Source organism: Delphinus delphis, chromosome 17, assembly GCF_949987515.2.
Source record: "Delphinus delphis chromosome 17, mDelDel1.2, whole genome shotgun sequence".
Lineage (NCBI taxonomy): Eukaryota > Metazoa > Chordata > Mammalia > Artiodactyla > Delphinidae > Delphinus > Delphinus delphis.
Window position 1 is genome coordinate 23,955,637 of NC_082699.1, and position 26,752 is coordinate 23,982,388.

General features: G+C 38.7%; 1 protein-coding gene across 2 annotated transcripts in view; it reads right to left on the bottom strand.

The window, feature by feature from the left end:
* Positions 1 to 26,752, bottom strand: part of ZNF704 (zinc finger protein 704) — a 218,875-nt gene that overhangs the window by 143,526 nt on the left and 48,597 nt on the right. The window contains exon 3 of one of the 2 annotated variants that reach the window (XM_059994812.1): positions 13,831 to 13,896. The exons of the other annotated variant lie outside the window; for it this stretch is intronic. Coding sequence (XP_059850795.1) covers positions 13,831 to 13,896 — 66 coding nt within the window. The remainder of the gene's footprint in view (positions 1 to 13,830; positions 13,897 to 26,752) is intronic. 2 annotated transcript variants of the gene reach the window in all.

Below are 26,752 nucleotides of genomic sequence, written 5' to 3' on the forward strand. Positions count from 1 at the left end.
AAAACTGCCTCCTAAACATTTCTAAATGTTTCCTGAGTGGAATGAGGTTTTGTGGTAGGGATGACAATAATCACCTATCGAAAACAATTGATTTTGACTGTTGTGATATCTGTGTTCTTTAACTGGCATAACCATTTGCTTCTTTGAAAAGTGGATCCATATTTAGAAACCAAATAAAACCTGGAAATACTGTTAACATTCCAAATTGTAGGCTTCTAATAATACGTATAAAATTTGCAAGGAATAATTATAATAATGCATTATGCTGAAGTATTCAATCATAAAATGTTTTAGAGTTTAATCGGATTTATCTTTTAATTTATAGGCCTGAACCGTAAGGTAAAGGCTGATTTCTCCTGAAACAAGACAGTATTTAATAAGGAATCCTGATGTTTCTTGACTCTCCATGCTGGAAGGGATTTTAAGAGCTCAACTGGTCCAACTGCCTAAGACATCTGTAAAAACAGGTGACAAAGTGGAGGTTCTTATAAGCCAAGGGTATGCAATCAACAAAACAGAAGAATCCAAGTCTCTTGACTTTTAGGGGAGTTCTTTCCTTTCGTTTGCAAATTTTGGGATTTCAAGACCTCACGATATTTAAAAAAATTGAAAACTAACAAGAGGTCACTAAGTTGTCCACAGTTTAAAGATGAAAAACACCCTGTCACCTATCACGATGACTTCATAAAAGAAAAGCCATTCTAACACCAAAAAATGTAGCAGCTACACAAAAGACTGCCCATTAGGCTGAAAACTTCATCATGGACCAGTGTGTATAGGCTCCAATATACCACTTGATTATTTTACCAGTTCCTTATTTCTGATCCCCATTGCAGGCATTCAGTCAATGACCACTAAGGCTTATTAGGTCTTCTTTTAAAAATGCTACTGGGATGTAACTATCGGTACGTGACCAAATAAAAATTAAATATCTTACCACTGAAGAAGGCCAAGTCTAGGTATATAAAATTTCATTCTTCCTCAACAGACCAGTTGCCTGCTGTGGAAGTTTCAAGCTTGGGGATCTACCTTGTCATTTAACTAAATTATCATTGCCTTTGAAGCAGTCATCCCATGCTTTTCCTCAGCACTTTTGGCTTGTGATGTGCAGCTCTGGCGAACGTGGAAAACAAAGTGGAGCTAGGAACTCCCCGCTCTCTGAAAAGACACTGCCCTGCGTTCCTGAGTCTACAACCTGGGACCAACACCAACTCAACAGCAGAGTCTTTAGTGGAATCATGGGGGACCTAGCCTTGATCTAACATCTCCTCTTAGATAACACAGGAAATGTTTCTTGGGAGTAATTTCAGTTAACTAAGAGAAAGAAAGTCCCCGAGAGAAAAGGAATGAACGTTAAAACTAGAGTTTGGAATTAACATAAACACACTACTATATATAAAATAGATAACCAACAAGGGCTTACTGTATAGTACAGGAAACTATACTCAATATTTTGTAATAACCTATAAGGAAAAGGAATCTGAAAAAGAACAGGTATAGGGCTTCCTTGGTGGCGCAGTGGTTGAGAGTCCGTCTGCCGATGCAGGGGACACCGGTTCGTGCCCCGGTCCGGGAAGATCCCACATGCCGCGGAGCGGCTGGGCCCGTGAGCCATGGCCGCTAGGCCTGCGCGTCCGGAGCCTGTGCTCCGCAGCGGGACAGGCCACAACGGTGAGAGGCCCGCGTACCGCAAAAAAGAAAGAAAGAAAAAAAAAAGAACAGGTATATATGTATGTATAACTGAATCACGTTGCTGTATACCTGAAACTAACACTGTAAATCAATTTAAAAAACTTCAAATAAAAAAAACAAAATAAAACCAAAAAAACCTAGATACTCCATCTCTCTCCCTATAGGTTTACAAATTTTTTTCTTTCTCACTGAATTTTTAAATTTTTTTTCACTTGTTTTTAGTGTCCAAAGGTACAGGAATAAGAGAACAAAGATAAGTGTTCTATCCATTGACTTAAACAATCCGTTTTCCAAGAGATGGATCATAATTCTAAGTAGAGTAACAGTGGCCTTTTTAATATTACCTAGAATGATCAGATTTACGTGAAACTATAGCCTGCCTTTGATTTTCAGCTTTTCTCCTTTACTCTAGGATTCTCGCTGGGCTCCCGTGCATCTGCATGCTGCAATGCATCACACTGCTTGCATTGATCACCCCTTAAGCTGCCACCTGCTATCGCCTCCCACCTTTGATCCTTTGCCATCAACAGTGTAGTCTTCAAACAGCACTGCTGTGTTCTAACTGCAAAAACAAGTGCCCTCCTCAGTGGAAAAATACCACATTCCAGCTTGGTAAAGCAGGTGGTGTGTTTCAGAGGATGGAGCAGAAAGTAGTATCTCTTCCTTTCAAACAAGAAGGAAGACTATTAGCACATCAGCAAATAAAGTCGTGCTCGATGAATTTTAAGTGCTGCCTCACAAATGAAAATGTGGCAAAATCTGAAAAATCAGCTTTTAGAAAGTGTTTCAGTCCATTTTTCAAACCCAACCTCTGAGCTTTTTTTTTTTTAACCGGTTTTCCCATCTTTCAAATAATGTGGAGAGACCAGATGATTTTCAAGATGCGCATACATCTTTTTGCTCTGTGAGATAGAAAACCTGACATTTGTGACAACATCCTGGCATACCATGATGACCATCACACACAGCACTACTCTGGCACATACAGTGCAGATGCCTGACACGTTTTAGAGGTATCATCCAGACGAAATAGCCTATTTCATTTCTAGCCCAGGAAGGCAGAATAAAGGGCTTGTGTTTTCGCTTTCTGTGGATAATTAGAATTTATATAATTAAAGTACTCAGAGTCTGGGAAATAAAGAGCAAGCAACAATCATATTTGGACTTTGAAGTTTCAGCTATAGACTCAGAAAAACTTAGTGTTTTTTCATTTCTGTTCTTGAAAGAAGGTTTTTTTCCCCCTATTAAGGTCAGTTTCTCTGAAGCCAAATAGGACACGTGAACTTTCAATAATGTGAAGACAAAACACCATAACCAAGAGTGGGAACTGTCCCTCTGCCACCAACAGATCCCTGCAAATGCAGGGAATTCTGCCAGTTTTGACTGGGGCTAAGAAAGAAGAAGACTGACACCAAGTAGAGTGATGCCCTTCTCGGCAAACACCTCTGCCATTGGGTAACTTCCAGATGTGACAACTGCTACCGAGGGCCATGCTGTCATCAGCTTGATGCCATAGACACACAAAGAAATTGTTTTCCATGTTTGCACATAGTTTCACCATACACTGAAGGAATGGCTGAAGCAGAAGTTACATTTTTTTTGCCATGGATGCTGGAGCAAATTTGCAAACTGGTGGATTCACATTTGAGATCAAAGGAAGCCAACATTAGACTCAGTCAGCTCCGCGGGGCATGATTCCGAAGGAAATGCAAGCAGCTTTATAATTCCAGCGTAAGAGTGCCTCCCTCTATTTACAAGGGTGGTAACAGAAGGAATGATTCAGTACATATAGAAAATGCTGAGTCCGGAAACTTCAAAAACATCAATGAAAAGCTGTGGAAACCTGTTCCTTACTGGATGTGTTGCCCTGGCCTCCTACTTGTCCAGAGAGTAGGCAATAACCTTGTCCCTGGGTGGCACATTCAGGTGGGTTCAGTGGCTGCTACTCTTTGCCACTGCTAAGTAGAGTTTGCCATGATGTGATGAATGACCAGGGAGCCCTCATGGCCAAGAGCAATGGATAAGAGCCCACTTAATCAGATTCCTACAGAACACCTATTCAGTGCAGAAAAGTGTGTTTTTTTAAAAAAATTGAAATATATTAATTGATGTATAATATTATGTTAATTTTAGGTGTAATACTTGATGATTAGACATTTGCATATATTATGAAATGATCACCATGGTAAGTCTAGTAACCATCTATCCCCAAAGTTATTACAATATTATTGACCATATTCCTTGTACTGTATAGTACAAACCTGTGACTCATTTATTTTATAACTGGAGGTTTGTGTTTCTTAATCCCCTTCACCTATTTTCCCTACTCTCCTACCCCTCCCTTCTGGCAGCCAGGCATTTGTTCTCTGTATCTATGACTCTGTTTATGTTTTGTTTTGTTTGTTTGTTTAGATACAACATATAAGTGAGATTATGTGGTATTTGTCTTTCTCTGTCTGACATTTCACTTAGCGTAATAACTTCTAGATCCACCCATGTTGTCGCAAAAGGCAAAATTTCATTTTTTTTTATGGCTGACAAAATTCCACTGTGTATATATGCCACATCTTCTTTATCCATTCACCGACTGATGGACACTTAGGTTGCTTCCATATGTTGGCTATTGTAAATAATGCTGCAGTAAACACTGGGGTGCACATATCTTTTCAAATACTGCTTTTGTTTCCTTTGGGTAAAAACCCGTAAGTGGGATTGCTGGATCATACGGTAGCCCTATTTTTAACTTTTTGAGGAATCTCCATACTGTTTTCCATAGTAGCTGCACCAATTTACATTCCCACCAACAGTGCACAAGGGTTCCCTTTTCTCCACATCCTTGCCAACACTTGTCATTTTTTGTTTTTTGATGACAGCCATTCTGACAGGTGTGAGGTACTATCTCATTGTGGTTTTGATTTGCATTTCCCTGATGATTAGTGATGTGCATCTTTTCGTATGCCTGCTGGCCATCTGTATATCTTCTTAAACGTCTTTTCAGGTCCTTTGCCCATTTTTTAATTGGGTTGTTTGGGTTTGTTTGTTTTTTGATGTTGAGTTGTATGAGCTATTTGTATATTTTGGATATTAACCCTTTATCAGTTATGTTGTTTGCAAATATCTTCTCCCATTCAGTAGGTGGATTTTTGTTTTGTTTAGAGTTTGCTTTGCTATGCAAAACATTTTTAGCATTATGTAATCACATTTGTTTATTTTTGCTTTTGTTTCCCTTGCCTGAGGAGACAGATCCAAAAAAATATTACTAAGACCGATGTTAAAGAGCATATTGCCTGTGTTTTCTTCTAGAAGTTTAACGGTTTCACATCTTAGACTTAGCTCTTTAATCCATGTTGAGTTATTTTTTGTACACAGTGTGATAACGTAGTCCAGTTTGATTCTTTTGCATGTAGCTGTACAGTTTTCCCAAAACCATTATTGAAAAAGCTGTCTTTTCCCCATTGTATATCCTTACCTCCTTTGTCACGGATTAACTGTCCATAGAGTATGAGTTCTTTTGTGGGTTCTCTGTTCTGTTCCATTGAACTATGTGTCTGTTTTTGTACCAGTACCATACTGTTGTGGGTTTTTTTGTAGTTTAAAAAACTCATTAATTTTTTTATTGATGTATAGTTGATTTACAATGTTGTATTAGTTTCAAGTGTTCAGCAAAGTGATTCAGTTATACATACCTACATACACACACACACACACACACACACACACACACACACATTCTTTTTCAGATTCTTTTCCCGTAGAGGTTATGATAAAATATTGAGTATAGCTCCCTGTGCTATACAGTGGGTCCTTGTTGTTTATCTGTTTTATATATAGTAATGTGTATATGTTATTCCCCAAATCCTAATTTATCCATCTTCCCACCTTACCCCTTTGGTAACCATAAGGTTGTTTTCTATATCTGTGAGTCTGTTTCTGTTTTGTAAATAAGTTCATTTGTATCATTTTTTAAGATTCCACATATAAGTGATATCATATGATATTTGCCTTTCTCTGACTTAGTTGTATGATAATCTCTAGGTCCAACCATGTAGCTGCAAATGGCATTATTTCATTCTTTTTTTTAAGGCTGCATGGCATTCCATTGTATACATACACCACATCTTCTTTATCCATTCATCTGTCAATGGACATTTAAGTTGTTTCCATGTCTTGGCTATTGTATAAATAGTGCTGGTATGAACACTGGAACTCATGTATCTTTTCGAATTATGGTTTCCTCTGGGAACATGCCCAGGAGTGGGACTGCAGGATCATACGGTAGCTCTATTTTTAGTTTTTTGAGGAACCTCCATACTGTTCTCCATAGTGGTTGTACCAATTTACATTTCCAACAACAGTGTAGGAGGGTTCCCTTTTCCTCACACTCTCTCCAGCATTTATTATTTGTAGACTTTTTGATGATGGCCATTCTGATTTGGTGTGAGATAATACCTCTTGTAGTTTTGATTTGCATTTCTCTGATAATTAGCAATGTTGAGCATCTTTTCATGTGCCTTTTGACCATGTTACCATACGTTTTGATTGGTGTAGCTTTGTAGTATATTTTGATATCAGGGCTCATGATACAACCAGCTTTTTTTTTCTCAAGATCACCTTGGGTATTCAGGGTCTTTTGTGTTTCCATGCAAATTTTAGAATTATTTGTTCTAATTCTGTGGAAAATGTCATTAGTATTTTCATAGGGATTGCACTGAATCTGTAGCTTGCCTTGGGGAGTATGGCCATTTTAACAATATTAATTCTTGCAATTCATGAGCAAGGTATATCTTTCCAATGTTTTTGTCGTCTTCAATTTGTTTCATCAATGTCTTTTAGTTTTCCGAGTACAAATCTTTCACCTCTTTGGTTAGATTTATTCCTAGGTATTTTATTCTCTTTGATGCAATTGTAAATGGGATTTTTTTTTTTCATTTCTCTCTTTGATAACTCATTAGTTAGTGTACAGAAGCACAACATATTTCTTCAACTTTATTGAATTCATTTATTAGTTCTAATAGTTTTTTTGGTGGTGTTAAGTTTTTCTATATATAAAGTATCATGTCACCTGCAAACAGTGACAGTTTTACTTCTTCCTTTCCAATTTGAATTTATTTTATTTCTTTTTCTTCTCTGATTGCTGTGGCTAGAATTTCCAATACAATGTTGAATAAAAGTGGCGAGAGTGGACACTCTTCTCTTGCTTCTGATCTTAGAGGAAATGCTTTCATCTTTTCACCACTGAGTATGATGTTGGCTGTAGGTTTGTCATATGTGGCCTTTACTATGTTGAGGTATGCTCTTCAAGAACTCTCTTATTCCTTAAAATTATACTCTTCCCAAAGTGATCTGAAAGTTACGGCAGATTTTTTTTTTTTGAGAATTTTACTTTATTTTGTTTAAATGGCCTACAGAGACAGGGAGAGTTATTAATTGAATGTGAAGATGGATTTGAGATAAAATACTGGTGGCAAATCACAAAAATTCATTTCTTCTTAGGTTTGTAGCAGTTCCTCTACAAATGCAAATGTTAATTTTCACTCTGTGTCATTATCTGCAGATATGTGGAAAATATGATGGCACAGTTTAGTTGTTAGGAACGAATCAAAAGGGAAGCTTATTAGCCCTGAAAATTAAACATGTGAGGAACACAACTCTTAAATATAGCTTTCAATGGGGGTAATGCTTTCTATGAAGGTTACGAGGCACAATACAGGCTAAATGCCATGCTCCCCATGCCCCCAGCCCTCCTTATAAATGTGGTGCAGCTGTCTGGCACTTTTGCCAGTGATAGTTCTGTATGATCATTAACGTTACCTGCTTAGTATTTGTGAAATTACATTGCATGTGCAAAGAACTGAGGTGATATTTTTGAAAACCACATGGTTAATGTATTTACCAACTGTGGTTAGAGAATACAGTTTTTCCAAAAACAGCTCACAATTACCAGTGTCTAAGATTCAGTGTTGTGTTTTATTCAGTGGCTTTCGCAGAACTGGGAACAGTCTGGTCACATCCAAGTAACATTAAAGATGAGAGTTATCCTGATGTAATCAATCCCAGGGAACAAAAATGAAAGTTTCTAATGTGATTTGATGAAATCTCACTTTCTGAAGATGAAAGACACATTTTATTTAATTTTTAGTATGTGGTCGCAAATTGGATATAGAAAATAGCAGATGACCTTATGAGATATTCTTCTTACCAAGGGGCAGTGAAATTAGGCAAATCTATCATGTGACTGAACTTGAGGGTTCATTTAGGAAAGGGGAGTTCATGCGCTCCACTGAAGAAGTGAACGTTTGCCAAATCAAGTCAAAACAAATCCTGAGTGGGGGAGAGCCATCAAAATCTTTTCATCAGGGGCTTCCCTGGTGGCGCAGTGGTTGAGAGTCCACCTGCCACTGCAGGGGACACAGGTTCGTGCCCCGGTCCAGGAAGATCCCACATGCTGTGGAGCGGCTAGGCCCATGAGCCATGGCCGCTGAGCCTGAGCGTCCGGAGCCTGTGCTCTGCAATGGGAGAGGCCACAACAGTGAGAGGCCCGTGTACTGCAAAAAAAAAAAAAAAAATCTTTTCATCAGGACTTTCCTCATGGCGCAGTGGTTAAGAATCCGCCTGCCAATGCAGGCAACACGAGTTTGAGCCCTGGTCTGGGAAGATTCCACATGCCGCGGAGCAACTAAGCCCATGGGCCACAACTACTGAGCCCGCATGCCACAACTACTGAAGTCCACATACTTAGAACCCATGCTCCACAACAAGAGAAGCCACCACAATGAGAAGCCTGTGCACTGCAACGAAGAGTAGAAGCCTGCGCGCAGCAACAAAGACCCAATGCAGCCAAAAATAAATAAATAAATTAATAAAAAATCTTTTCATCATTTAGGGATTAAGCTGTACAATTAAAGCTCGCCTCAAGAAAAGCCAATATATATAAATCAAAATGTAGGGAGGTAGTATTTATTTTAAAACAAAATTTCTTAAACTAGCAAGCACGTTTAGTAATGTGTTTACATTATGATTATGTTTTGACTATTTAAGTTGGTCTATATACCATTATTCATAAACACATTTATTATGCATATGACTTTTGCTTAAAGCGTGCAAGTCTTTGTTACTACAGTTTTATTTCTAAAGGCAACTTGGATTTAGCATGTCTAAAACCAAACCCCTTCCCTCCACCCAATCTATTTTCTTTTGTATTACTTCTGAATTACTTCTTTTTTTTAACAGCATTACCAACCACTTTATCCATCCAGATGCCCATGCCAGAAATTCTGGAACCATCCCGAGTACTTACTGAGCTTCCCATCTGCTTTATTCCCCCAAGTTCTGTAGAATCTGCACTTCACACTCTCTTGAACACAGCCCTCTTCTGTGATGCTTCTGTACTAGTTAAAGGTTTCACAATGATCTCTCTCAGATTTCTACATCTGCCTCTTCTTCTTTCTGCCTTTGGTGTCAAAACTGATATACACATCCTCCCTACCTCCTCATCTCCACAGATACCAGAAGACTTTTCTGAAATGTCAGTCTAAGTTATCACTTGAATAGCTCTCCATAACCTAACAGATAAAAATCAAATTCTGAAAGTATTCCAAGTTAAGCCTAACTCTCCAGCCTTATCCCTTAACACTTCCCCACCCTCTACTCTAAACTCTATTTAGGCTGGGGTGTGGAGTGGGGAAGAACATAGGTTAATATTTAAAAGAAGAATCAATAACAGTTTAAGCTAGAAACAAAGTAAACCCATTGTTCCTAGGAGTCTTTCTAAAAAATGTTTTATCTGTTGCATTTCCTACTTTACAAGTAGCATGTATTCATTAACTGTTTTGTTACTATATAAAAAAACATAAGAAATGCATTAAGTGTGACAACCCACGTCCAAGCCTAAAGTCCTTGACTTGGCCTGTTAAAACTGGTAACAGTTGCTACCGTAAGGAATGTCAGAGTATCTGGTAACAAGTAAAGAGGCCCTTTCAAATTCTGGAAATGAAGCTGCTTTCATATTTTTTAAAAACGAGAACTGTGGCTATATCACTTTAACCTTTCTTTTATTTAGATGAAATTTAAACATCTTCATAGTAATTATAATTGTACAAAAACATCAGTTATTCACAAGTGGGACTGACTTTCCTTTTAGGACACATCCTGGAATTGTGCTGTAGATTTTTTCCTGACCACAGATGCTGAAATGTCTCTCTCCTTACATGGGATACTCCTTCCTCCCTCCCTAACCCTTAAGAAACACTGCCTTAGAAAGCTACTATTCCACCCTATCAGTGTGAGTGAGGCATTTTCTTCACGTGTGTCGTCAGAGCAGAAAAAAAGAGAAAGCACCGTCTTAGGGATAAATGATAAGCTGGACTGAAATGTATAATTAACCGATGCTTTACTCTGAACCTGCACCATTCAACAGTCGTCACTAACCATTCTGGCTACCTTATACTGATTAACTGAAATAATGATATTTGGGATATGTTGAGTTAAATAATATACAGTATTAAAATTATTTTCACCTGTTTCTTTACCCTGTTATTTTAATTAATTAATTAATTTATTTATTTATGGCTGTGTTGGGTCTTCGTTTCTGTGTGAGGGCTTTCTCTAGTTGTGGCAAGCGGGGGACACTCTTCATCACAGAGCACGGGCCTCTCACTATCGCGGCCTCTCTTGTTGCGGAGCACAGGCTCCGGACGCGCAGGCTCAGCGGCTATGGCTCACGGGCCCAGTTGCTCCGCGGCATGTGGGATCTTCCCAGACCGGGGCTCGAACCCGTGTCCCCTGCATTGGCAGGCAGATTCTCAACTACTGCACCACCAGGGAAGCCCTTTACCCTGTTTTTAAAGCAGCTATTGGAAATTTTAAAATTACATATATAGCTCATTAAATTTGTATTGTAAAACGCTGCTCAAACGTGATTCTTTTGAAATAAGTGAATGACAAACATCTTGTTTATTTGCCTTACTGTGATAAAAGCAGAATATAGAATTTATACTGGCAGGAGGAGGTGGGGAGTGGAAGGTAGTGGAAATCCAATTATTTCTACTACCTGTTTAAATTTTGAACAGAAGTAGAGAGAAAAAAAGATGTGTAAAATCTAAACATAAACCAATTCTTCAGAGGCAACCAGTGGCGTCGGGAAGGCAGAATAATGGCACTCCTAAGCATTCTGGAATATCCCCATATACCCAACCTGTGCAACAAAGTCAGCGGTCCACTGTAGCACAACAGAGCTACTGGTCCACCTGAAGTTTCGGGGGTTAAATTTTCTCCATTTTGCTGCCATAAATGATTTAGACAGAAGAGCATTTATTAACTATCCAAAGACTCTCTGAAAGTGATGCCTGCAAATGCCTGAATGTCACACTTTTTAAAAACTGAAGTATAGTTGATATACAATACAGGATTAGTTTCATATGTTCAGCATAGTGATTCTGTTTGTTTTTTGTTTTTGTTCTTTTAGGAGTATACTCCATGATAGATTATTATAAGATATAGGGTATGATTCCCTGTGCTATAGAGTAAATCCTTGTTTTATATCCATTTTATGTATAGTAGTTTGTATCTGTTAATCCTACACCCCTAATTTATCCCCCTCCCCTCTCCCCTTTGGTAACCATAGATTTGTTTTCTATGTCTGTGAGTCTGTTTCTGGTTTGCATATAGATTCATTTGTATTATTTTTTGGATTCCACATATAAATGATATCATACAGTATTTGTCTTTCTCTGTCTGACTTATTTCAGTAAGCATAATATACTCTGGGTTACACTTTCAGTATTTTATTCAATACTACCCAATTGAAGCAGAGAGCATATCCTTTATTAATAGCAAAGTGACATAAATTATTATTTTAAAAATCCATATTAATAACCAAAATTCAAAATGCAATTATAAACAGGTGGTACATTCTAGTTTGGTACTAATGTGTGCTTATAATAAAGGGATATAAAACAAAATGATTGGAAATAGGTGAATTTGAAATGTCGAGGCAAGAATATACAATGGAGAAAGGACAGCCTCTTCAGTAAGTGGTGCGGGGAAAACTGGACAGCTACACGTAAAAGAATGAAATTAGAACACTCTCTAACACCATACACAAAAATAAACTCAAAATGGATTAAAGACCTAAATGTAGGACTGGATACTATAAAACTCTTAGAGGAAAACATAGGAAAGACACTCTTTGACATAAACCACGGCAAGATCTTTTTTGACTCACCTCCTAGAGTAATGAAAATAAAAATAAACAAATGGGACCTAATGAAACTTAAAAGCTTTTGCACAGCAAAGGAAACCATGAACAAGACAAAAAGACAACCCTCAGAATGGGAGAAAATATTTGCAAATGAAGCAACGGACAAAGGATTAATCTCCAAACTATACAAACAGCTCATGGAGATCAATATCAAAAAAACAAACAACCCATTTAAAACATGGGCAGAAGACCTAAATAGACATTTCACCAAAGAAGACATACAGGTGGCCAAAAGGCACATGAAAAGATGCTCAACATCACTAATTATTAGAGAAATGCAAATCAAAACTACAATGAAGTATCACCTTGCACCAGTCAGAATGGCCATCATCAAAAAACCTACAAACAATAAATGCTGGAGAGGGTGTGGAGAAAAGGGAACCCTCTTGCACTGTTGGTGGGAATATAAATGATACAGCCACTATGGAGAACAGTATGGAGGTTCCTTAAAAAACTAAAATAGAATTACCATACGACCCAGCAATACCACTACTGGGCATATACCCAGAGAAAACCATAACTGAAAAAGACACATGCACCCCAGTGTTCACTGCAGCACTATTTACAATAGCCAGGTCATGGAAACAACCTAAATGTCCAACAACAGACGAATGGATAAAGAAGATGTGGCACATATATACAATGGAATATTACTCAACCATAAAAGGAATGAAATTGGGTCATTTGTAGAGATGTGGATGGACCTAGAGTCTGTCACAAGGAGTGAAGTAAGCCAGAAAGAGAAAAACAAATATCGTATATTAACGCATATATGTGGAATCTAGAAAAATGGTACAGATGAAACTGTTTGCAGGATAGGAATAGAGACGTAGACATAGAGAATGGACGTGTGGACACAGTGGGGGGAAGAGGAGGGTGGGATGAATTGGACATAAATACACTACCATGTGTAAAATAGATAGCTAGTGGGAACCTACTGTATAGTACAGGGAGCTTGGTGCTCTGTGATGATGACCTAGATGGGTGGGATGGAGGGGGGAGGGACATCCAAGAGGGAGGGGATATATGTATACATATAGCTGATTCACTTAATTGTACAGTAGAAACTAACACAACATTGTAAAGCAATTATACTCCAATAAAAAAAATAAAGTCAACACAAACAAGTGTGTAAAGTTTTCTCTCAAACACACACACATAAACTAACTGAGCCAAATTTATGTCACAAAACACAAGCTTTCCTAAGTTATCACTAAGAAAATAAAGATAATGTCAGTCAACGCTATAGGTGTCAGTACGGGAAAGAGAACTGCTGGTTTAGAACTGCTGGTTCTCTGACTCACCTTATTAACTTCCTTCATAATTTTTGAATCATTTTTTTTTAATTGGAGTATAATTGCTTTACAATGTTGTGTTAGTTTCTGCTGTACAACGAATTGAATCAGTTATATGTATACATATATCCCCTCCCTCTTGGATCTCCCTCCCATCCCCCCCAACTTCCTTAATAATTTTGTAGAATATTATGAGAGTAGAGTTGTAGCATATGTGCATTTAAATTACAGAAATTCAACTATAAGCATTTGGCAGGAAGAGAGAACTTTAAAAAAACAACAGGGATTCGACTTTCTATCCATGTTCAGTCTCTCTCAATTCTTAACTCTGGGTCACTTGGCCTCAGACCAAATAAAGGAGTAAGTAACTTGCTCTCTAGCCTGATGCATAGCTGTGTGTAAAACATTGTGAGACAAGATGTTGTTAATGAATGTTCTGTAAGACTGTGGTCTCAAGGCTATAACTCATAACAGACCTCCTGTCTTTCCTTAAAGGTAGGGAGGCGTCCAGGAACAACACCAAGGAGCTTCCTGTAGGGACTTTTCCTGGCCTATGGTTGCAGGAAAAATCTCTTCTCCACTCACCAGACTTCTTTACACAAAGCCAAATGCCAAGGCTGTTCCCTGAGAATCTGGTCATTTCCCATCTCTCTGAAATGATTTTAAGAAAAGGGACACTGTTAAGGAGGTTCATACCAGTGTTAGGGCTTCGGGGGGCTGCCCCTAAATATGCCACAATGGCATATTGATTATTTTGAATTAAAGTTACTTAAGAATCAGCGATGGAAGGATTGGGAGTTTGGGGTTAGCAGATGCAAACTATTATATATAGAATGGATAAACAACAAGGTCCTACTGTAGAGCACAGGGAACTATATTCAAATCCTGTGATAAACCATAATGGAAAAAAATATGAATAAGGATATATCCTTATTCATATTTTTTCATATTCTTTTCCATGTATATTTCTGTCTTCCTGAAAGTAGGAAATAAATCTCGCACATGAGAGGTATACTCCTTGCATCTGGAGGTAGAAGGACACCCTTTTTGCCAGAGAGAGGGAATTCGGGGCTTAGAAGCCTATATAAACAAACCTTGTTACTTATTTTATTTACCACCTCAGGCCCAAACTCTGTTTAGATTCTTCACGAATCCAGCACCCCAAACCTAAGCTTCTTTGTCCTATCAATTCCTCTCAAATGTATCGTTTCTTTGTCTAAAAAGTATAAAAGCTCCCTGCTTTGACCACTTCTTAGGTCCCATTTCTATGAGACCTCTGTGCACATGAATTAAAAATTATTTCCTTTTCTCTTGTTAATTTGTCTTGTGTAAATTTTAATATTAGTTCAGTCACAAAAACTCAAGAGAGGTCAAGGGGAAAATTTCCCCTACCTCAACACCAGATACCTATATATTTTTTAAAAAGCTTTAATAATTATTCTCAGCTTTATGGCCCCAAACATCCTTTGGAGAACATGGGCCTTGTCAGTCTCACGGATATTTACAAGTTTTCCCCCTAATTCACTTCTTCCTTACGTTACGTTATTAATTGTTTGAAAACACAGGTAAACTAAAGGTGCTCTGATCGTCCACTTCCTGTTGTGAACTCTTGGTCAGCACTGATGGTATGCCGCCTCTCCTCCCTGGTGCTTTCCCCGGGCCCCCCGTATAACTGTCTCCATAAGCAGAGGTGGGGTGTGGGTGGCAGAGCTAAGATCGTGTCTTCATCTGAGATCTTATTCAGTCCTGGACTGTTTTCAGAGCGAGGGTTATGAGTATTATTTGCTAGAACTTCACTAAGATGTTTAGTTCAGGGGCTGTAACAGGGTATACAAGATTTAAATTGAGGAGATATTAGAGGAGTGAAACAATCCGAGGGAAATCTTAGACTGAACCTCATCCCCAGAGACCTATGGCTCAAGGCTGCCCCAGATTCTGCCAAGAACTAGAAGTTCATATGATAGTAAGTTGAAGAGACAGCATAAAAACGATCAACTTCATCAGCATCCTACCATGTCTTCTCATTCTTAGCTCAGACTTACAATGGACAGAACATTAGAAGAGAGACCATTTCTAATCTAGAACTTCATGGTTCTTGCCTCTAGAAGTAGAAAAGAAATTAGCAAGCCTCAAATACTTCGGAACATCATGTTACATGGTTTCATCCTTCTTTTATTCAAGTTGTACGTCTCTTTTACAGATGCTAATAAATGAATCCATTCTTTTACTGAAAAAAAAAAAAAAGGCATAAATTCCACCATTCCGTTCAATGAAATTCTGAGTAGGAAGGGGGAGAATAATTGTCTTTTTTTCAATTGGTTTCCAATCTCAAGTCTTTCATAGTGGGTTCTGGACTCACAGGTGATCAAAGACGTTGTAAATAATAATTTTGTTTCTACTGAATCTTGATTTATTTGTTGACTTTAGAATCAAATCCCCAGCAAGAGGTGACTTGATTGTGTTCTGATGGCACAATGTGTTTCATTAAGTCATAATGTCAATTATGTCGGTTCCTAGCAATTTCCTGTTTCCGTCCCTCTATCCACATGATTATACTTGTGCTTTGGGAAGATCATTTTGGCTGCTGTGTAACAAACAGACAGACTGAAGCAAGAAAACAGGAACAACAGTTACTTGCTGACCTGAATTACTAAAAGGATGGGAAGGGATGGAAGTGGATAAAGGTTTCCTGGAGGGGACTTCCCTCATGGCACAGTGGTTAAGAATCCACCTGCCAATGCAGGGGACACAGGTTTGAGCCCTGGTCTGAGAAGATCCCACATGCCACGGAACAACTAAGCCTGTGCACCACAACTACTGAGACTGCGCTCTACAGCCTGCGAGCCACAACTACTGAAGCCCGCGTACCTAGAGCCTGTGCTCCGCAACAAGAGAAGCCACCGCAATGAGAAGCCCATGCACCGCAACGAAGAGAAGCCCCTGCTCACTACAACTAGAGAAAGCCCGCATGCAGCAACGAAGACACAACACAGCCAAAAAATAAATAAATAAAATAAAAAAAAAAGTTTCCTGGAAAAGATGGTCTTCATAGCTACTTTGAGGAGATTGCTTTGGTTCTTAACAATTACATAGTATTAGTCTTTCTCCAACACGGGTAGGTACATTTATATTGCCCTCCCAATTTTGTTTTGTTTTGTGGTATGCGGGCCTCTCACTGCTGTGGCCTCTCCTGTTGCGGAGCACAGGCCCTGGACCTGCAGGCCCAGCGGCCATGGCCCACGGGCCCAGCCGCTCTGCGGCATGTGGGATCCTCCCGGACCGGGGCACGAACCCGTGTCCCCTGCATCGGCAGGCGGACTCCCAACCACTGTGCCGCCAGGGAAGCCCCCAATATATTTTTTTAAAAAGAAAATGTTCAATGAGATAAGCTTAGAGACCTTTTAAACTTTTCCGTCTTTTCAGTAGTTTCATATTGGTTACAGAGTTTGTGACCTAAAAAGTTTTTAATACATTTAAACATTAAACATTTGCTCCAGAAACTGCTATGCTTCTGGAGATTCAGATATAATGATACCAATTTTGCCTTATCTCTCACTTAATTCCAAGTCTGACATAAAAGACTTTTCTATAAGTAATATATAGTACATAAAAGACAAAGGAGAAAATGTAGAGAACACCACTGAAAATGGTAGCCCAAATAAGTTCACAATTTTCCATTGTCAACATGAGATATTGCTTGAAGCTCGGGTCATTTCCTAACTTTGAACTCAAAGGTTAATGAGTTTCTCAAGTTCTTTCTAAACGATACAGTTCCCAAAGAGGCATTCTATAAGGAGAAGATGACTTCATTTTACCCAGCAAGTGATATATATGACATCACTATATTTTAAAACCCTGCAAAACAAACAGTGCCGTATGGTTCAATTTTTTTCCAACAGCAAACTAACAATCTGGAGTATTCTAATAAATTGTTGTTAGGAATATTTTTGGCCAAACTTTTCTTTTTCCCTTGTTACAACTGGTTTGCTAATAGATTTCTTTAGCTTTAGAGTTATAATTAGAAGACAGTTTCTACTTTGCGTAATCAAATTGTAATTGCTGTTTGGGTGAAATCCAACCCGTTTAAGCATCAGTACTTCCAAAAAAACAATGTCTGGCAAAAAGAGGATAACAAATGCCATGCTCTAATGATCCAGGTTATCTAATAATGTTTTCCTAACAGTTGAGTTTTTATTGTTTTTTAGAGTCTGGACAGCAAGTGATATTAGAATTATCAATGTATTTTAAGGCATCACATTTGCAACTGACAATAAATTAATGTTCTCTGATAAACACTAATGATGGTAATAAGAAACAAAAATTCACTTGGGGTCAGAAACCTCCCAGTCTTAGGTCTGTCGTTTGTTAAATTTGTGCTCCAATGCCTGAATTTATTTCCAGTGCCCGGAGAATTTCCAAACACATACATCTCTTGCTTTAGAAGCCAAAAAGCTCAGTTGCAGGCCCTGGTAGAATGAATGAACATAACTGTGTTTCTAGCTCCCCACCCTCCTGCCCACTTTCTAACCGCCTCCCTAGAAACTCTGTAAGTCTTTCAGAAAACTCCATCCTTTGTTAAATCAGCTAGTCATTTTCTGTTGCTTACAACCAAGAAGCCTCACGTCTACTTCAAAAATGCATCTCAAGTCTGTCCACTTGTCTTCATCTCAGCTGTCACCACTCTATGCAGTCCAGACTCCCATGACATCTGTTCTGCACTAAAGGAGCAGCTTCCCGACTAGTCTCCCTGCACCCACCTTGTCCTTCTCAAACCCAATGTACATGTAACAGTTAATGTGATCAGTCCTAAATACAAAAGGAACATTAATCATTCTTCTCCATAAAATTCTTCTAATTGATCTAAATATATACTTTAAAAATCTTTAACACAATCAATATAGCTCAATATGATTTGCCTCCTGGGTGCCTCTCCAACCTCATCTCTTGCCGCTCTCCCCCATTCTCTGTGCTTCAGCCACACTGGCCTTCTTTCTTACCTTGAGGCTTGCAGGCATACTCTCCCCTACCTGGAATACCTTCCTCTCTAGTCAGTCTGTCTAACACCTCCTCATTCTTTAGGTCTCAGCTAAAGTGTACTTGCATTAAAGAGGCCTTTCCTTATGCCTCATTCTAAAATAAGTCTTCCTACTTATGGACCTCATAACACCCTGTACATTCCATCTATTAAAATTATTATAATGTATAATTATGTGTTTATATTTGTGTTGTTTAGAATCTCTCTCTCTCCTCAATTCTACCAGGGCAGGAAATATGTCTATTTATTTTACCTTGTATTCCAGTAGCTGGCACATAAAATCCACTTAATTAATAAAGATGTTGAATAAATTTAAAAAATGCACATTACTCAGTGAAAGAAGCCAATCTGAAAAAGCTGCATATTATATTATTCCAACTATAGACATTCTGAAAAAGGCAAAACTATGGAGACAGTAAAAAGATTAGTGGTTTCCAGGAGTTCAGGGTAGGGGAAGGGATCAATAAGCAGGGCACAGAGAATTTTTTAGGGCAGTGAAAATACCCTGGATGGTACTATAATGAGGGATACATGTCCTTATATATTTGTCCAAACCCATTTAATATACAACACTAACATTTAGGGAAGTAAACTTGAGGACAAAAACGATGACAGATGTTGATAACAGGAGGGGTGCTCTGCGTGTGTGGGGACAGAGGGTATATGGGAAATCTCTGTAACTGCGTCTCAATTTTGTTGTGAACCTAGAACTGCTCTGAAAAATAAAGTCTTTTAAAAAATAAGGTATTGAGGAACAAATCTTAAAAAAAAGAAAAAAGAAACAGAATATATAACTTTCTAATCAAGCTAGATCAATAAAACAAAAGGTAGGAAAAAGAAAACATAGTAAAGCATGGTTTAAAAAAGAAAAAAAGAGGGCTTCCCTGGTGGCGCAGTGGTTGAGAGTCCACCTGCCGATGCAGGGAACACGGGTTCGTGCCCCGGTCTGGGAAGATCCCACATGCCGCGGAGCGGCTAGGCCCGTGAGCCATGGCCGCTGAGCCTGTGCGTCCGGAGCCTGTGCTCTGCAACGGGAGAGGCCACAACAGTGAGAGGTCCGCGTACCGCAAAAAAAAAAAAAAAAAAAGAAATAAAGGACTTCCCTGGTGGCACACTGGTTGAGAGTCCGCCTGCCGATGCAGGGGACACGGGTTCGTGCCTCGGTCTGGGAAGATCCCACATGCCGCGGAGCGGCTGGGCCCGTGAGCCATGGCCGCTGAGCCTGTGCGTCCGGAGCCTGTGCTCCGCAACGGGAGAGGCCACAACAGTGAGAGGCCCGCGTATCGGGGGGAAAAAAAAAATTAAGATGGTGAAAAATTCTAAACATATCAGTAACTATAATGAATACAGTGAGTAAAATATCCTATTTCAAGAATATACTCTATATTTCTATTCTCTGGATTATTTTCTCAATTATAAATAATAAGATGAAAAATGTTTTGTATCTCTTACTTTTTAAAATAAAATCTAATTATAATAATCTAATATTAAAAATATTAAAATATTAAATAATCTAATAATAAAAAATATTAAATCTAAAAATCTAATATAAAAAGATTAAATATTAAAAAATATTAATAATCTAATAAAAATATTAAAAATCTAATATTAAAAAATCTAATATTAAAATATCAACCTAACAAAAATTGGGAGGTGCATATAAAGAAGTGCTTAGGAGTTATACCATTAAATCCTTATAACATAAAAGAAGAAAAGTCTACAATTAACAGTCTAAAATTCTACCTTAAGAAACTAGAAAAAGAGGAGGAATTTACACTCAAAATAAGCAGAAGGAAGGAAATAATAAAAGAAGAAATCAATGAAATAGAAAATGGACAAACAATAGAGAAAATCAATATATGTGAAAGCTGGCTCCTTGACAACAGCCATAACACTGATAAACTGCTAGTTAGACTGGTTAAAAAAAAAAGATGACACACTGACCAATATCAGAAATGGGAGAGGGAACATTACTGTAGATTCTCCATCTTTTTTAAAAAGGCAATATTATGAACAACTCCATGCTAACAAATTTGACAATTTATATGTAATGGATAAATTCCTTGAAAGACACAAATTACCAAAACTGATTCAAAAAGAAACATGAAAGCTGAATAGCACTACAGTCGACCCTTGAACAACGAGGGGGTTGACCTGCGTATAATATAGTCGGCCTTCCGTTTTCACGGTTCCTCCACATCTACAGATCTAACCAACTGTGGACCATGTAGTATTATAGTATTTACTATTGAAAAGATCTGTGTATAAGTGGACCCGCACAGTTCAAACCTGTGCTGTGCAAGGGTCAACTGTATATCAATCTTAAAAATTGAATCTGTAATGAAAAACACTCCCATAAAGAAAACTCCAGGTCCAGATGGCTTCATCAGTAGACCTACCCTTTAAGGAAGAAGTAATACCAGTCCTAAAACAAATTCAGAAAACAAGGAGGAGGGAACACTTCCTAACCCATTTTATGAGGCCATCATTAAACTGATATCAAAACCACACAACAATATCCAAGTAAATAAAATGATAGGTCAGTGGATGGAAATGAATGAATCTTTAATAGAATTTTAGCAAAAATTGATCCTTTGATATTTAAGGGGGTTTTAGCTCCGGAATCCAAAGCTGACTCAATGGTCGAAGACCAATGAATGTAACTCGACACATTAAAATAATTGTTAAGTATGCTCACGTAGATAGATGCATTTTTTTTACAATATTCAACATTTATTGATGATAAAAACTCTCATCAGCTAATTAGAAATGGAAGAGTACTTCCATGCTCTCATAAAGAAAGAAAACAATCCTGCAGCTATCATCATTCTTAACAGTGAAATATACTGAGTGCTTTCCCCTTGAAGAACAAGATAAGGATACCCATTTTTGCCACTTATATTCAGTCTTACGTTGGAGGTGCAAGCCAGTGCAAAAAGACAAAACATAAATGAAAGGTATACATACAGGAGAGGAAGAGTAATGAGTTGTCTTTATTTGCAGGCAGCATGATCATTTATGTAGACCCTCCTAAAAACAAATCTACCAAAAAAACTAAAAAACCTAATGCCTGAGTTTAGTAAGTTTTCAGTATAGTTGGTCAAAATATAAATTGTATTTCTCTGTATCAGCAATGAATAACTTGAAGTTGACATTTAAAATAATATCATCAGGCTTCCCTGGTGGCGCAGTGGTTGCGGGTCCGCCTGCGGATGCAGGGGACGCAGGTTTGTGCCCCGGTCTGGGAGAGGCCCGCATGCCGCGGGGCAGCTAGGCCCGTGGGCCTTGGCCGCTGAGCCTGTGCATCCGGGGCCTGTGCTCTGCGGCGGGAGAGGCCGCGTACCGCAAAAAAAAAAAAAAAATAATAATAATAATATCATTTGGTGGGGGAGTGGCCAAGACGGCAGAGCAGGAAGACCCTGAGTTCACCTCTTGCCACGGGCACACCGAAATGACAACTATTTACAGAGCAACTATTGATGCGAATGACCAGAAGAAAAGAGGAAAAGATCTGCTACAACTAAAGATATAAAGAAGGAACCACAGTGAGATGGGTAAGCAGGGCAAAGATGTGGTACAGTCAAGAGGCCATAACCCCGGGTAGGCAACCCACACATGATAGGATAATTACAACTGCAGAGGTTCTCCCCAAGGCGGAAGGGGTCCAGGCCTCACACCGGGCTCCCCACCCTGGGTTTCCGGTACCAGCAAGACGAGCTCCCAGAACATTTGGCTTTGAAGGCCAGCAGGGCTTACTTTCAGGAGAGCCAGAGGGCTGGAGAAATAGAGACTCCACTCTTAAAGGGCGCACACAAAATCTCACACATTCTTGGACCCAGAGCAGAAGCAGTAGTTTGAAAGAAGCCTGAGTCAGACCTACCTGCTGATCTTGGAGAGACTCCCTGAGAGGCAGGAGGCATCTAGAGCTCAGCGTGGGGACACAGACACTGGTAGCAACCATTCTGAGAGCTCATTCTACCAAAAGGACATTGGGGCTGGCAAGTGTCACTTTGGAATCCTCCCTCGAGCATGTTAGCACCAGGACCTTGCTTGCCTCACCCACCAGCCTGCAGGCATCAGTACTGGGACACCTCAGGCCAAGTAGCTAGCTGGGCAGGGACAGAGCCACACCCACAAGCAGGCGGGCTTCTTTAAGACCCCCGAACCCACAGCTGCCCCAGGACCCAGCCCTGTCCACCAGAGGGCCCAAGACCTGAAACTAGGCCTAGAATCCCCCAGGGTCCCACAGCCAGCCATCTCCACAGCTGGCCCTGCCCACTGGCAGGCTGATACCAACCCCTGGACTCACAGGGCCCTGGCTCCACACTGGACCCACAACCTGGCTCCACCTACTAATGGGCTGGCACTAGCCCTGGGACCAGCCTCACCCACCAGTGGACAAGGCATCAGCCCCAACACCCTCTGGGCCCTGGCCACACAGAGTAAACTTAAGAAAATAAAAATCATATCCAGAATCTTTTCTGACCACAATGCCATGAGACTAGAAATCAACTACAAGGAAAAAACCTCAAGAACACAAACACATGAAGGCTAAACAATATGCGACTAAACAACCAACGGATCACTAAAGAAATCAAAGAAAATTTAAAAATACCTGGAGGCAAATGAAAATGAAAACATAATGATCCCAAATCTATGCGAAGCAGCAAAAACAGTTCTAAGAGGGAAGTTTACAGTGATACAAGCCCACCTCAGGAACAAGAAAACCTCAAAGAAACAACCTAACCTTACACTTAAAGGAATTAGAAAAACAAACAAAACCCAGTTAGTAGAAGGAAAGAAATGATAAAGATCAGAGCAGAAATAAATGAAATAGAGACAAAAAAACTAAGAGCTGGTTCTTTGAACAGATAAACAAAATTAATAAACCTTTACTCAGATTCATCAAGAAAAAAGGAGACAGGGCCCAAGTCAATAAAATCAGAAATTAAAAAGGAGAAGTTACAACTGACACCACAGAAGTACAAAAGATCATAAAAGATTACCATGAACAATTATATGCCAATAAAATATTTGCAAATGATATATCCAACAAGGGGTTAATATCCAAAATAAACAAAGAACTCATTGAACTCAGTATCAAAAGTTGCCCAACAACCCTATTAAAAATTGGGCAGAGGAACTGATTACACATTTTTCCAAAGAAGACATACGGATGGCCAACATACATATGAAACGATGCTCAACATCAGAGATCATCAGGAAAATGCAAATCAAAACCACAATGAGATATCACTTCATACCTGTCAGAACGGCTATTATCAAAAAGGCAAGAAATAACAAGTGTTGGTAAGGATGTGGAGAAAAGGAAACCCTTGTGCAGTGTTGGTGGGAATGTAAACTGTTACAGCCACTATGGAAAACAGTATGGAAATTCCTCAAAAAATTAAAAATAGAACTGCCATAAGATCCAGTAATTCCACTCCTGGGTATTTTTCTGATGAGAAAACAAACACTAATTCAAAAAGATATATGCACCCTGTGTGCATTGCAGCATTGTTTACACTAGCCAGGATATGGAAGCAACATAAGTGCCCATCAATAGATAGATGGATAAAGAAGATAACACACACACACACACACACACACACACACACACTGGAATATTACACAGCCATAAAAAAAGAATGGAATCTTGCCATTTGTGACAACATGGATGGGCCTAGAGGGTATCATGCTAAGTGAAATAAGTCACAGAGAAAGAAAAATACTGTATGATTTCACTTATATGTAAAATCTAGAAAACAAAACAAATGAACAAATATAACAAAACAGAAATAGCTATAGATACAGAGAAAAAAACAGGTGATTGCCAGAGCAGGGCCGGGGGGAAGAGGAAAGAAATAGGTAAGGGAGAATAAGAGGTACAAACTTCCAGTTACAAAATAAATGAGTCACAGATATTCAATATGCAGTGTAGGGAATACAGTCAAAAACTATGTAATGTCTTAGTATGGTGACAGATAATAACCAGACTTATCACAGTGATCATTTTGAAATGTACAGAAATATTCAATCACTCTGTCATGTAGTAAGAACTAACATTGTGCTGTAGGTCAATTATACTTCAAAAACAAACTCTCTCATAGAAAAAGAGATCAGATTTGTGGTTACCCAGAGGCAGGTAGTTGGGGAGGGAGAATTAGATGAAGGCAATCAAAAGGTACAAACTTCCACGTATAAGATAAATAAGTGCTAGGGATGTAATGTACAACATGATAAATATAATTAACACTGTTGTATGTTATATATGAAAGCTAAGAAAGCAAACCCTAAGAGTTCTCATCCCAAGGAAAGATAATTTTATATTTATTTAATGTATCTATATGAGATGATGGATGTTCTCTAAACTTATTGTGCTAATCACTAGATTTCTAATCATTTCATGATGTAAGTCAAATCATTATGCTGTACATCTTAACTTATACAGTGCTGTATGTCAATTATATCTTAATAAAACTGGAAGAAAAAAGATTACCAAAAAAAATTAAATATTATTTAGAACAGTATCTAAAAACATAAAGTACTTACAAATTAAGTTAACAAACTAATGCAAGATCTAAGCACTGAAAACTACAAATGCTACTGAGAAGAATAAAAGAACTGGGTGAATGTAAAGACATTCTGTCTATAAATTGGAAGATTTGATGTTTTTATGATATCAATTCACCCTAAACTGACCTATAGATTCAAATGTAATAACAATTAAAATTCCAATAGGCTTTTTTGAAGGGTAGAAAATGGTAGAATATTCTAAAATCTATATGGAAATCCAGCAAACCTAGAAAGATATGTTTAAAAAAGCAGAACAAGGTTGGCATACTCATACTACCTACTATCAAGACTTACTACAAAAAAAAAAAAAGACTTACTACAGCAATCAAGAGGGACCTAGAGTCTGTCATACAGAGTGAAGTAAGTCAGAAAGAGAAAAACAAATATCATATGCTAACACATACATATATGGAATCTAAAAAAAAAAATGGTTCTGATGAACCTAGGGGCAGGACAGGAATAAAGACACAGACATAGAGAATGGGCTTGAGGACATGGGGAGGGGGAAGGGTAAGCTGGGATGAAGTGAGAGAGTAACACTGACATATATACACTACCAAATGTAAAACAGATAGCTAGTGCGAAGCAGCTGCAGAGCACAGGAATATCAGCTCGGTGCTTTGTGACCACCTAGAGGGGTGGGATAAGGAGGGTGGGAGGGAGACGCAAGAGGGAGGGGATACGGGGATATATGTATGCCTATAGCTGATTCACTTTGTTGTACGGAAGAAACTAACACAACATTGTAAAGCAATTATACTCCAATAAAGATGTTAAAAAAAAAGAGACTGTAGTACTGGCATAAGGATAGACACACAGATACAGAACAGAGTCCAGAGCTAGACACGCACATATATGGTCAGTTGATTTTGAAAAAGATGTCAAGGTAATGCAATGGGGAAAGGCTAATCTGTCCAACAACTGTAACAACTGGATATCCATATGGGAAAATAAAAAGAAACCTCAATCCTTACCTATAACCAGGCAGAGTTAAAATGAGTAGAAAATTTCTCCTCCAAAAGTGGCTCTCCTGAGTCCTTTATGTTTTATTTTCTGGTACTTACAGGCTTTACCAACATGCCTAGTTTACCCATCAGGACAGGTCAAACACTGAAATGAGCATTACTTGGACTTTGAAAGAATTTGGTGTTACCAACGGTATTCAGTCAGGCCAATTCACAGAAGTCTCGTGCTACTGCAATAGCTTGGCACACATCCCAAGAACTGAACAATTCCTTCCGACTAGTTCTACGCCCTACATCCCTGGAAAAATCTTTAAATTCCCTACTCTGGATTTCAAATCTTTCTTTCTTTTCCCCAAATTTCCACCACTAAACTGGGCATGTTTCATTGATTATCTGGGCCCAGGCTCATCATCTTTTTCCAATAAGGCTAAAATACTGTCTTGGCTAATGGACCACTGAGCTCTGCCCACAGGAAATCTCTGACTGGCCTTTGTCTTTACTGACCTTGGCCTCCTATTCACTTCTTGGGCCAAACTACAGTATTGGATTTTCATTCTGGCTCAACTCTTCACACCCCCGTCTCTTTGTATTCCTCTCCTTATCCTCTTAAAGCTCATTTTCCTAACTCGCCATAGAGATCACTAAAGCTAGTATTTTCCCTGAAGATTAAAAAATACTTAAGATAACATGTTTATAATTAGTAACTCCTCATTTTCAATTCACAGTCTCTTTCGGAGGGAGCTGTTATCTTTTATAACCAGACATTACTAAATGAATAAGTGATGAAACCTTCAGAGAGAGGGATCAGTCATTTAAAGGCTGCTGTCCCCACTGTTAGCACTGACACGCCTCGTACAGGTCACCTCACGCCCCACCAACTTATTCCTCCTCCATCATCTTTAAAATTGGAAAGAATTTTTTTTCCATCAAC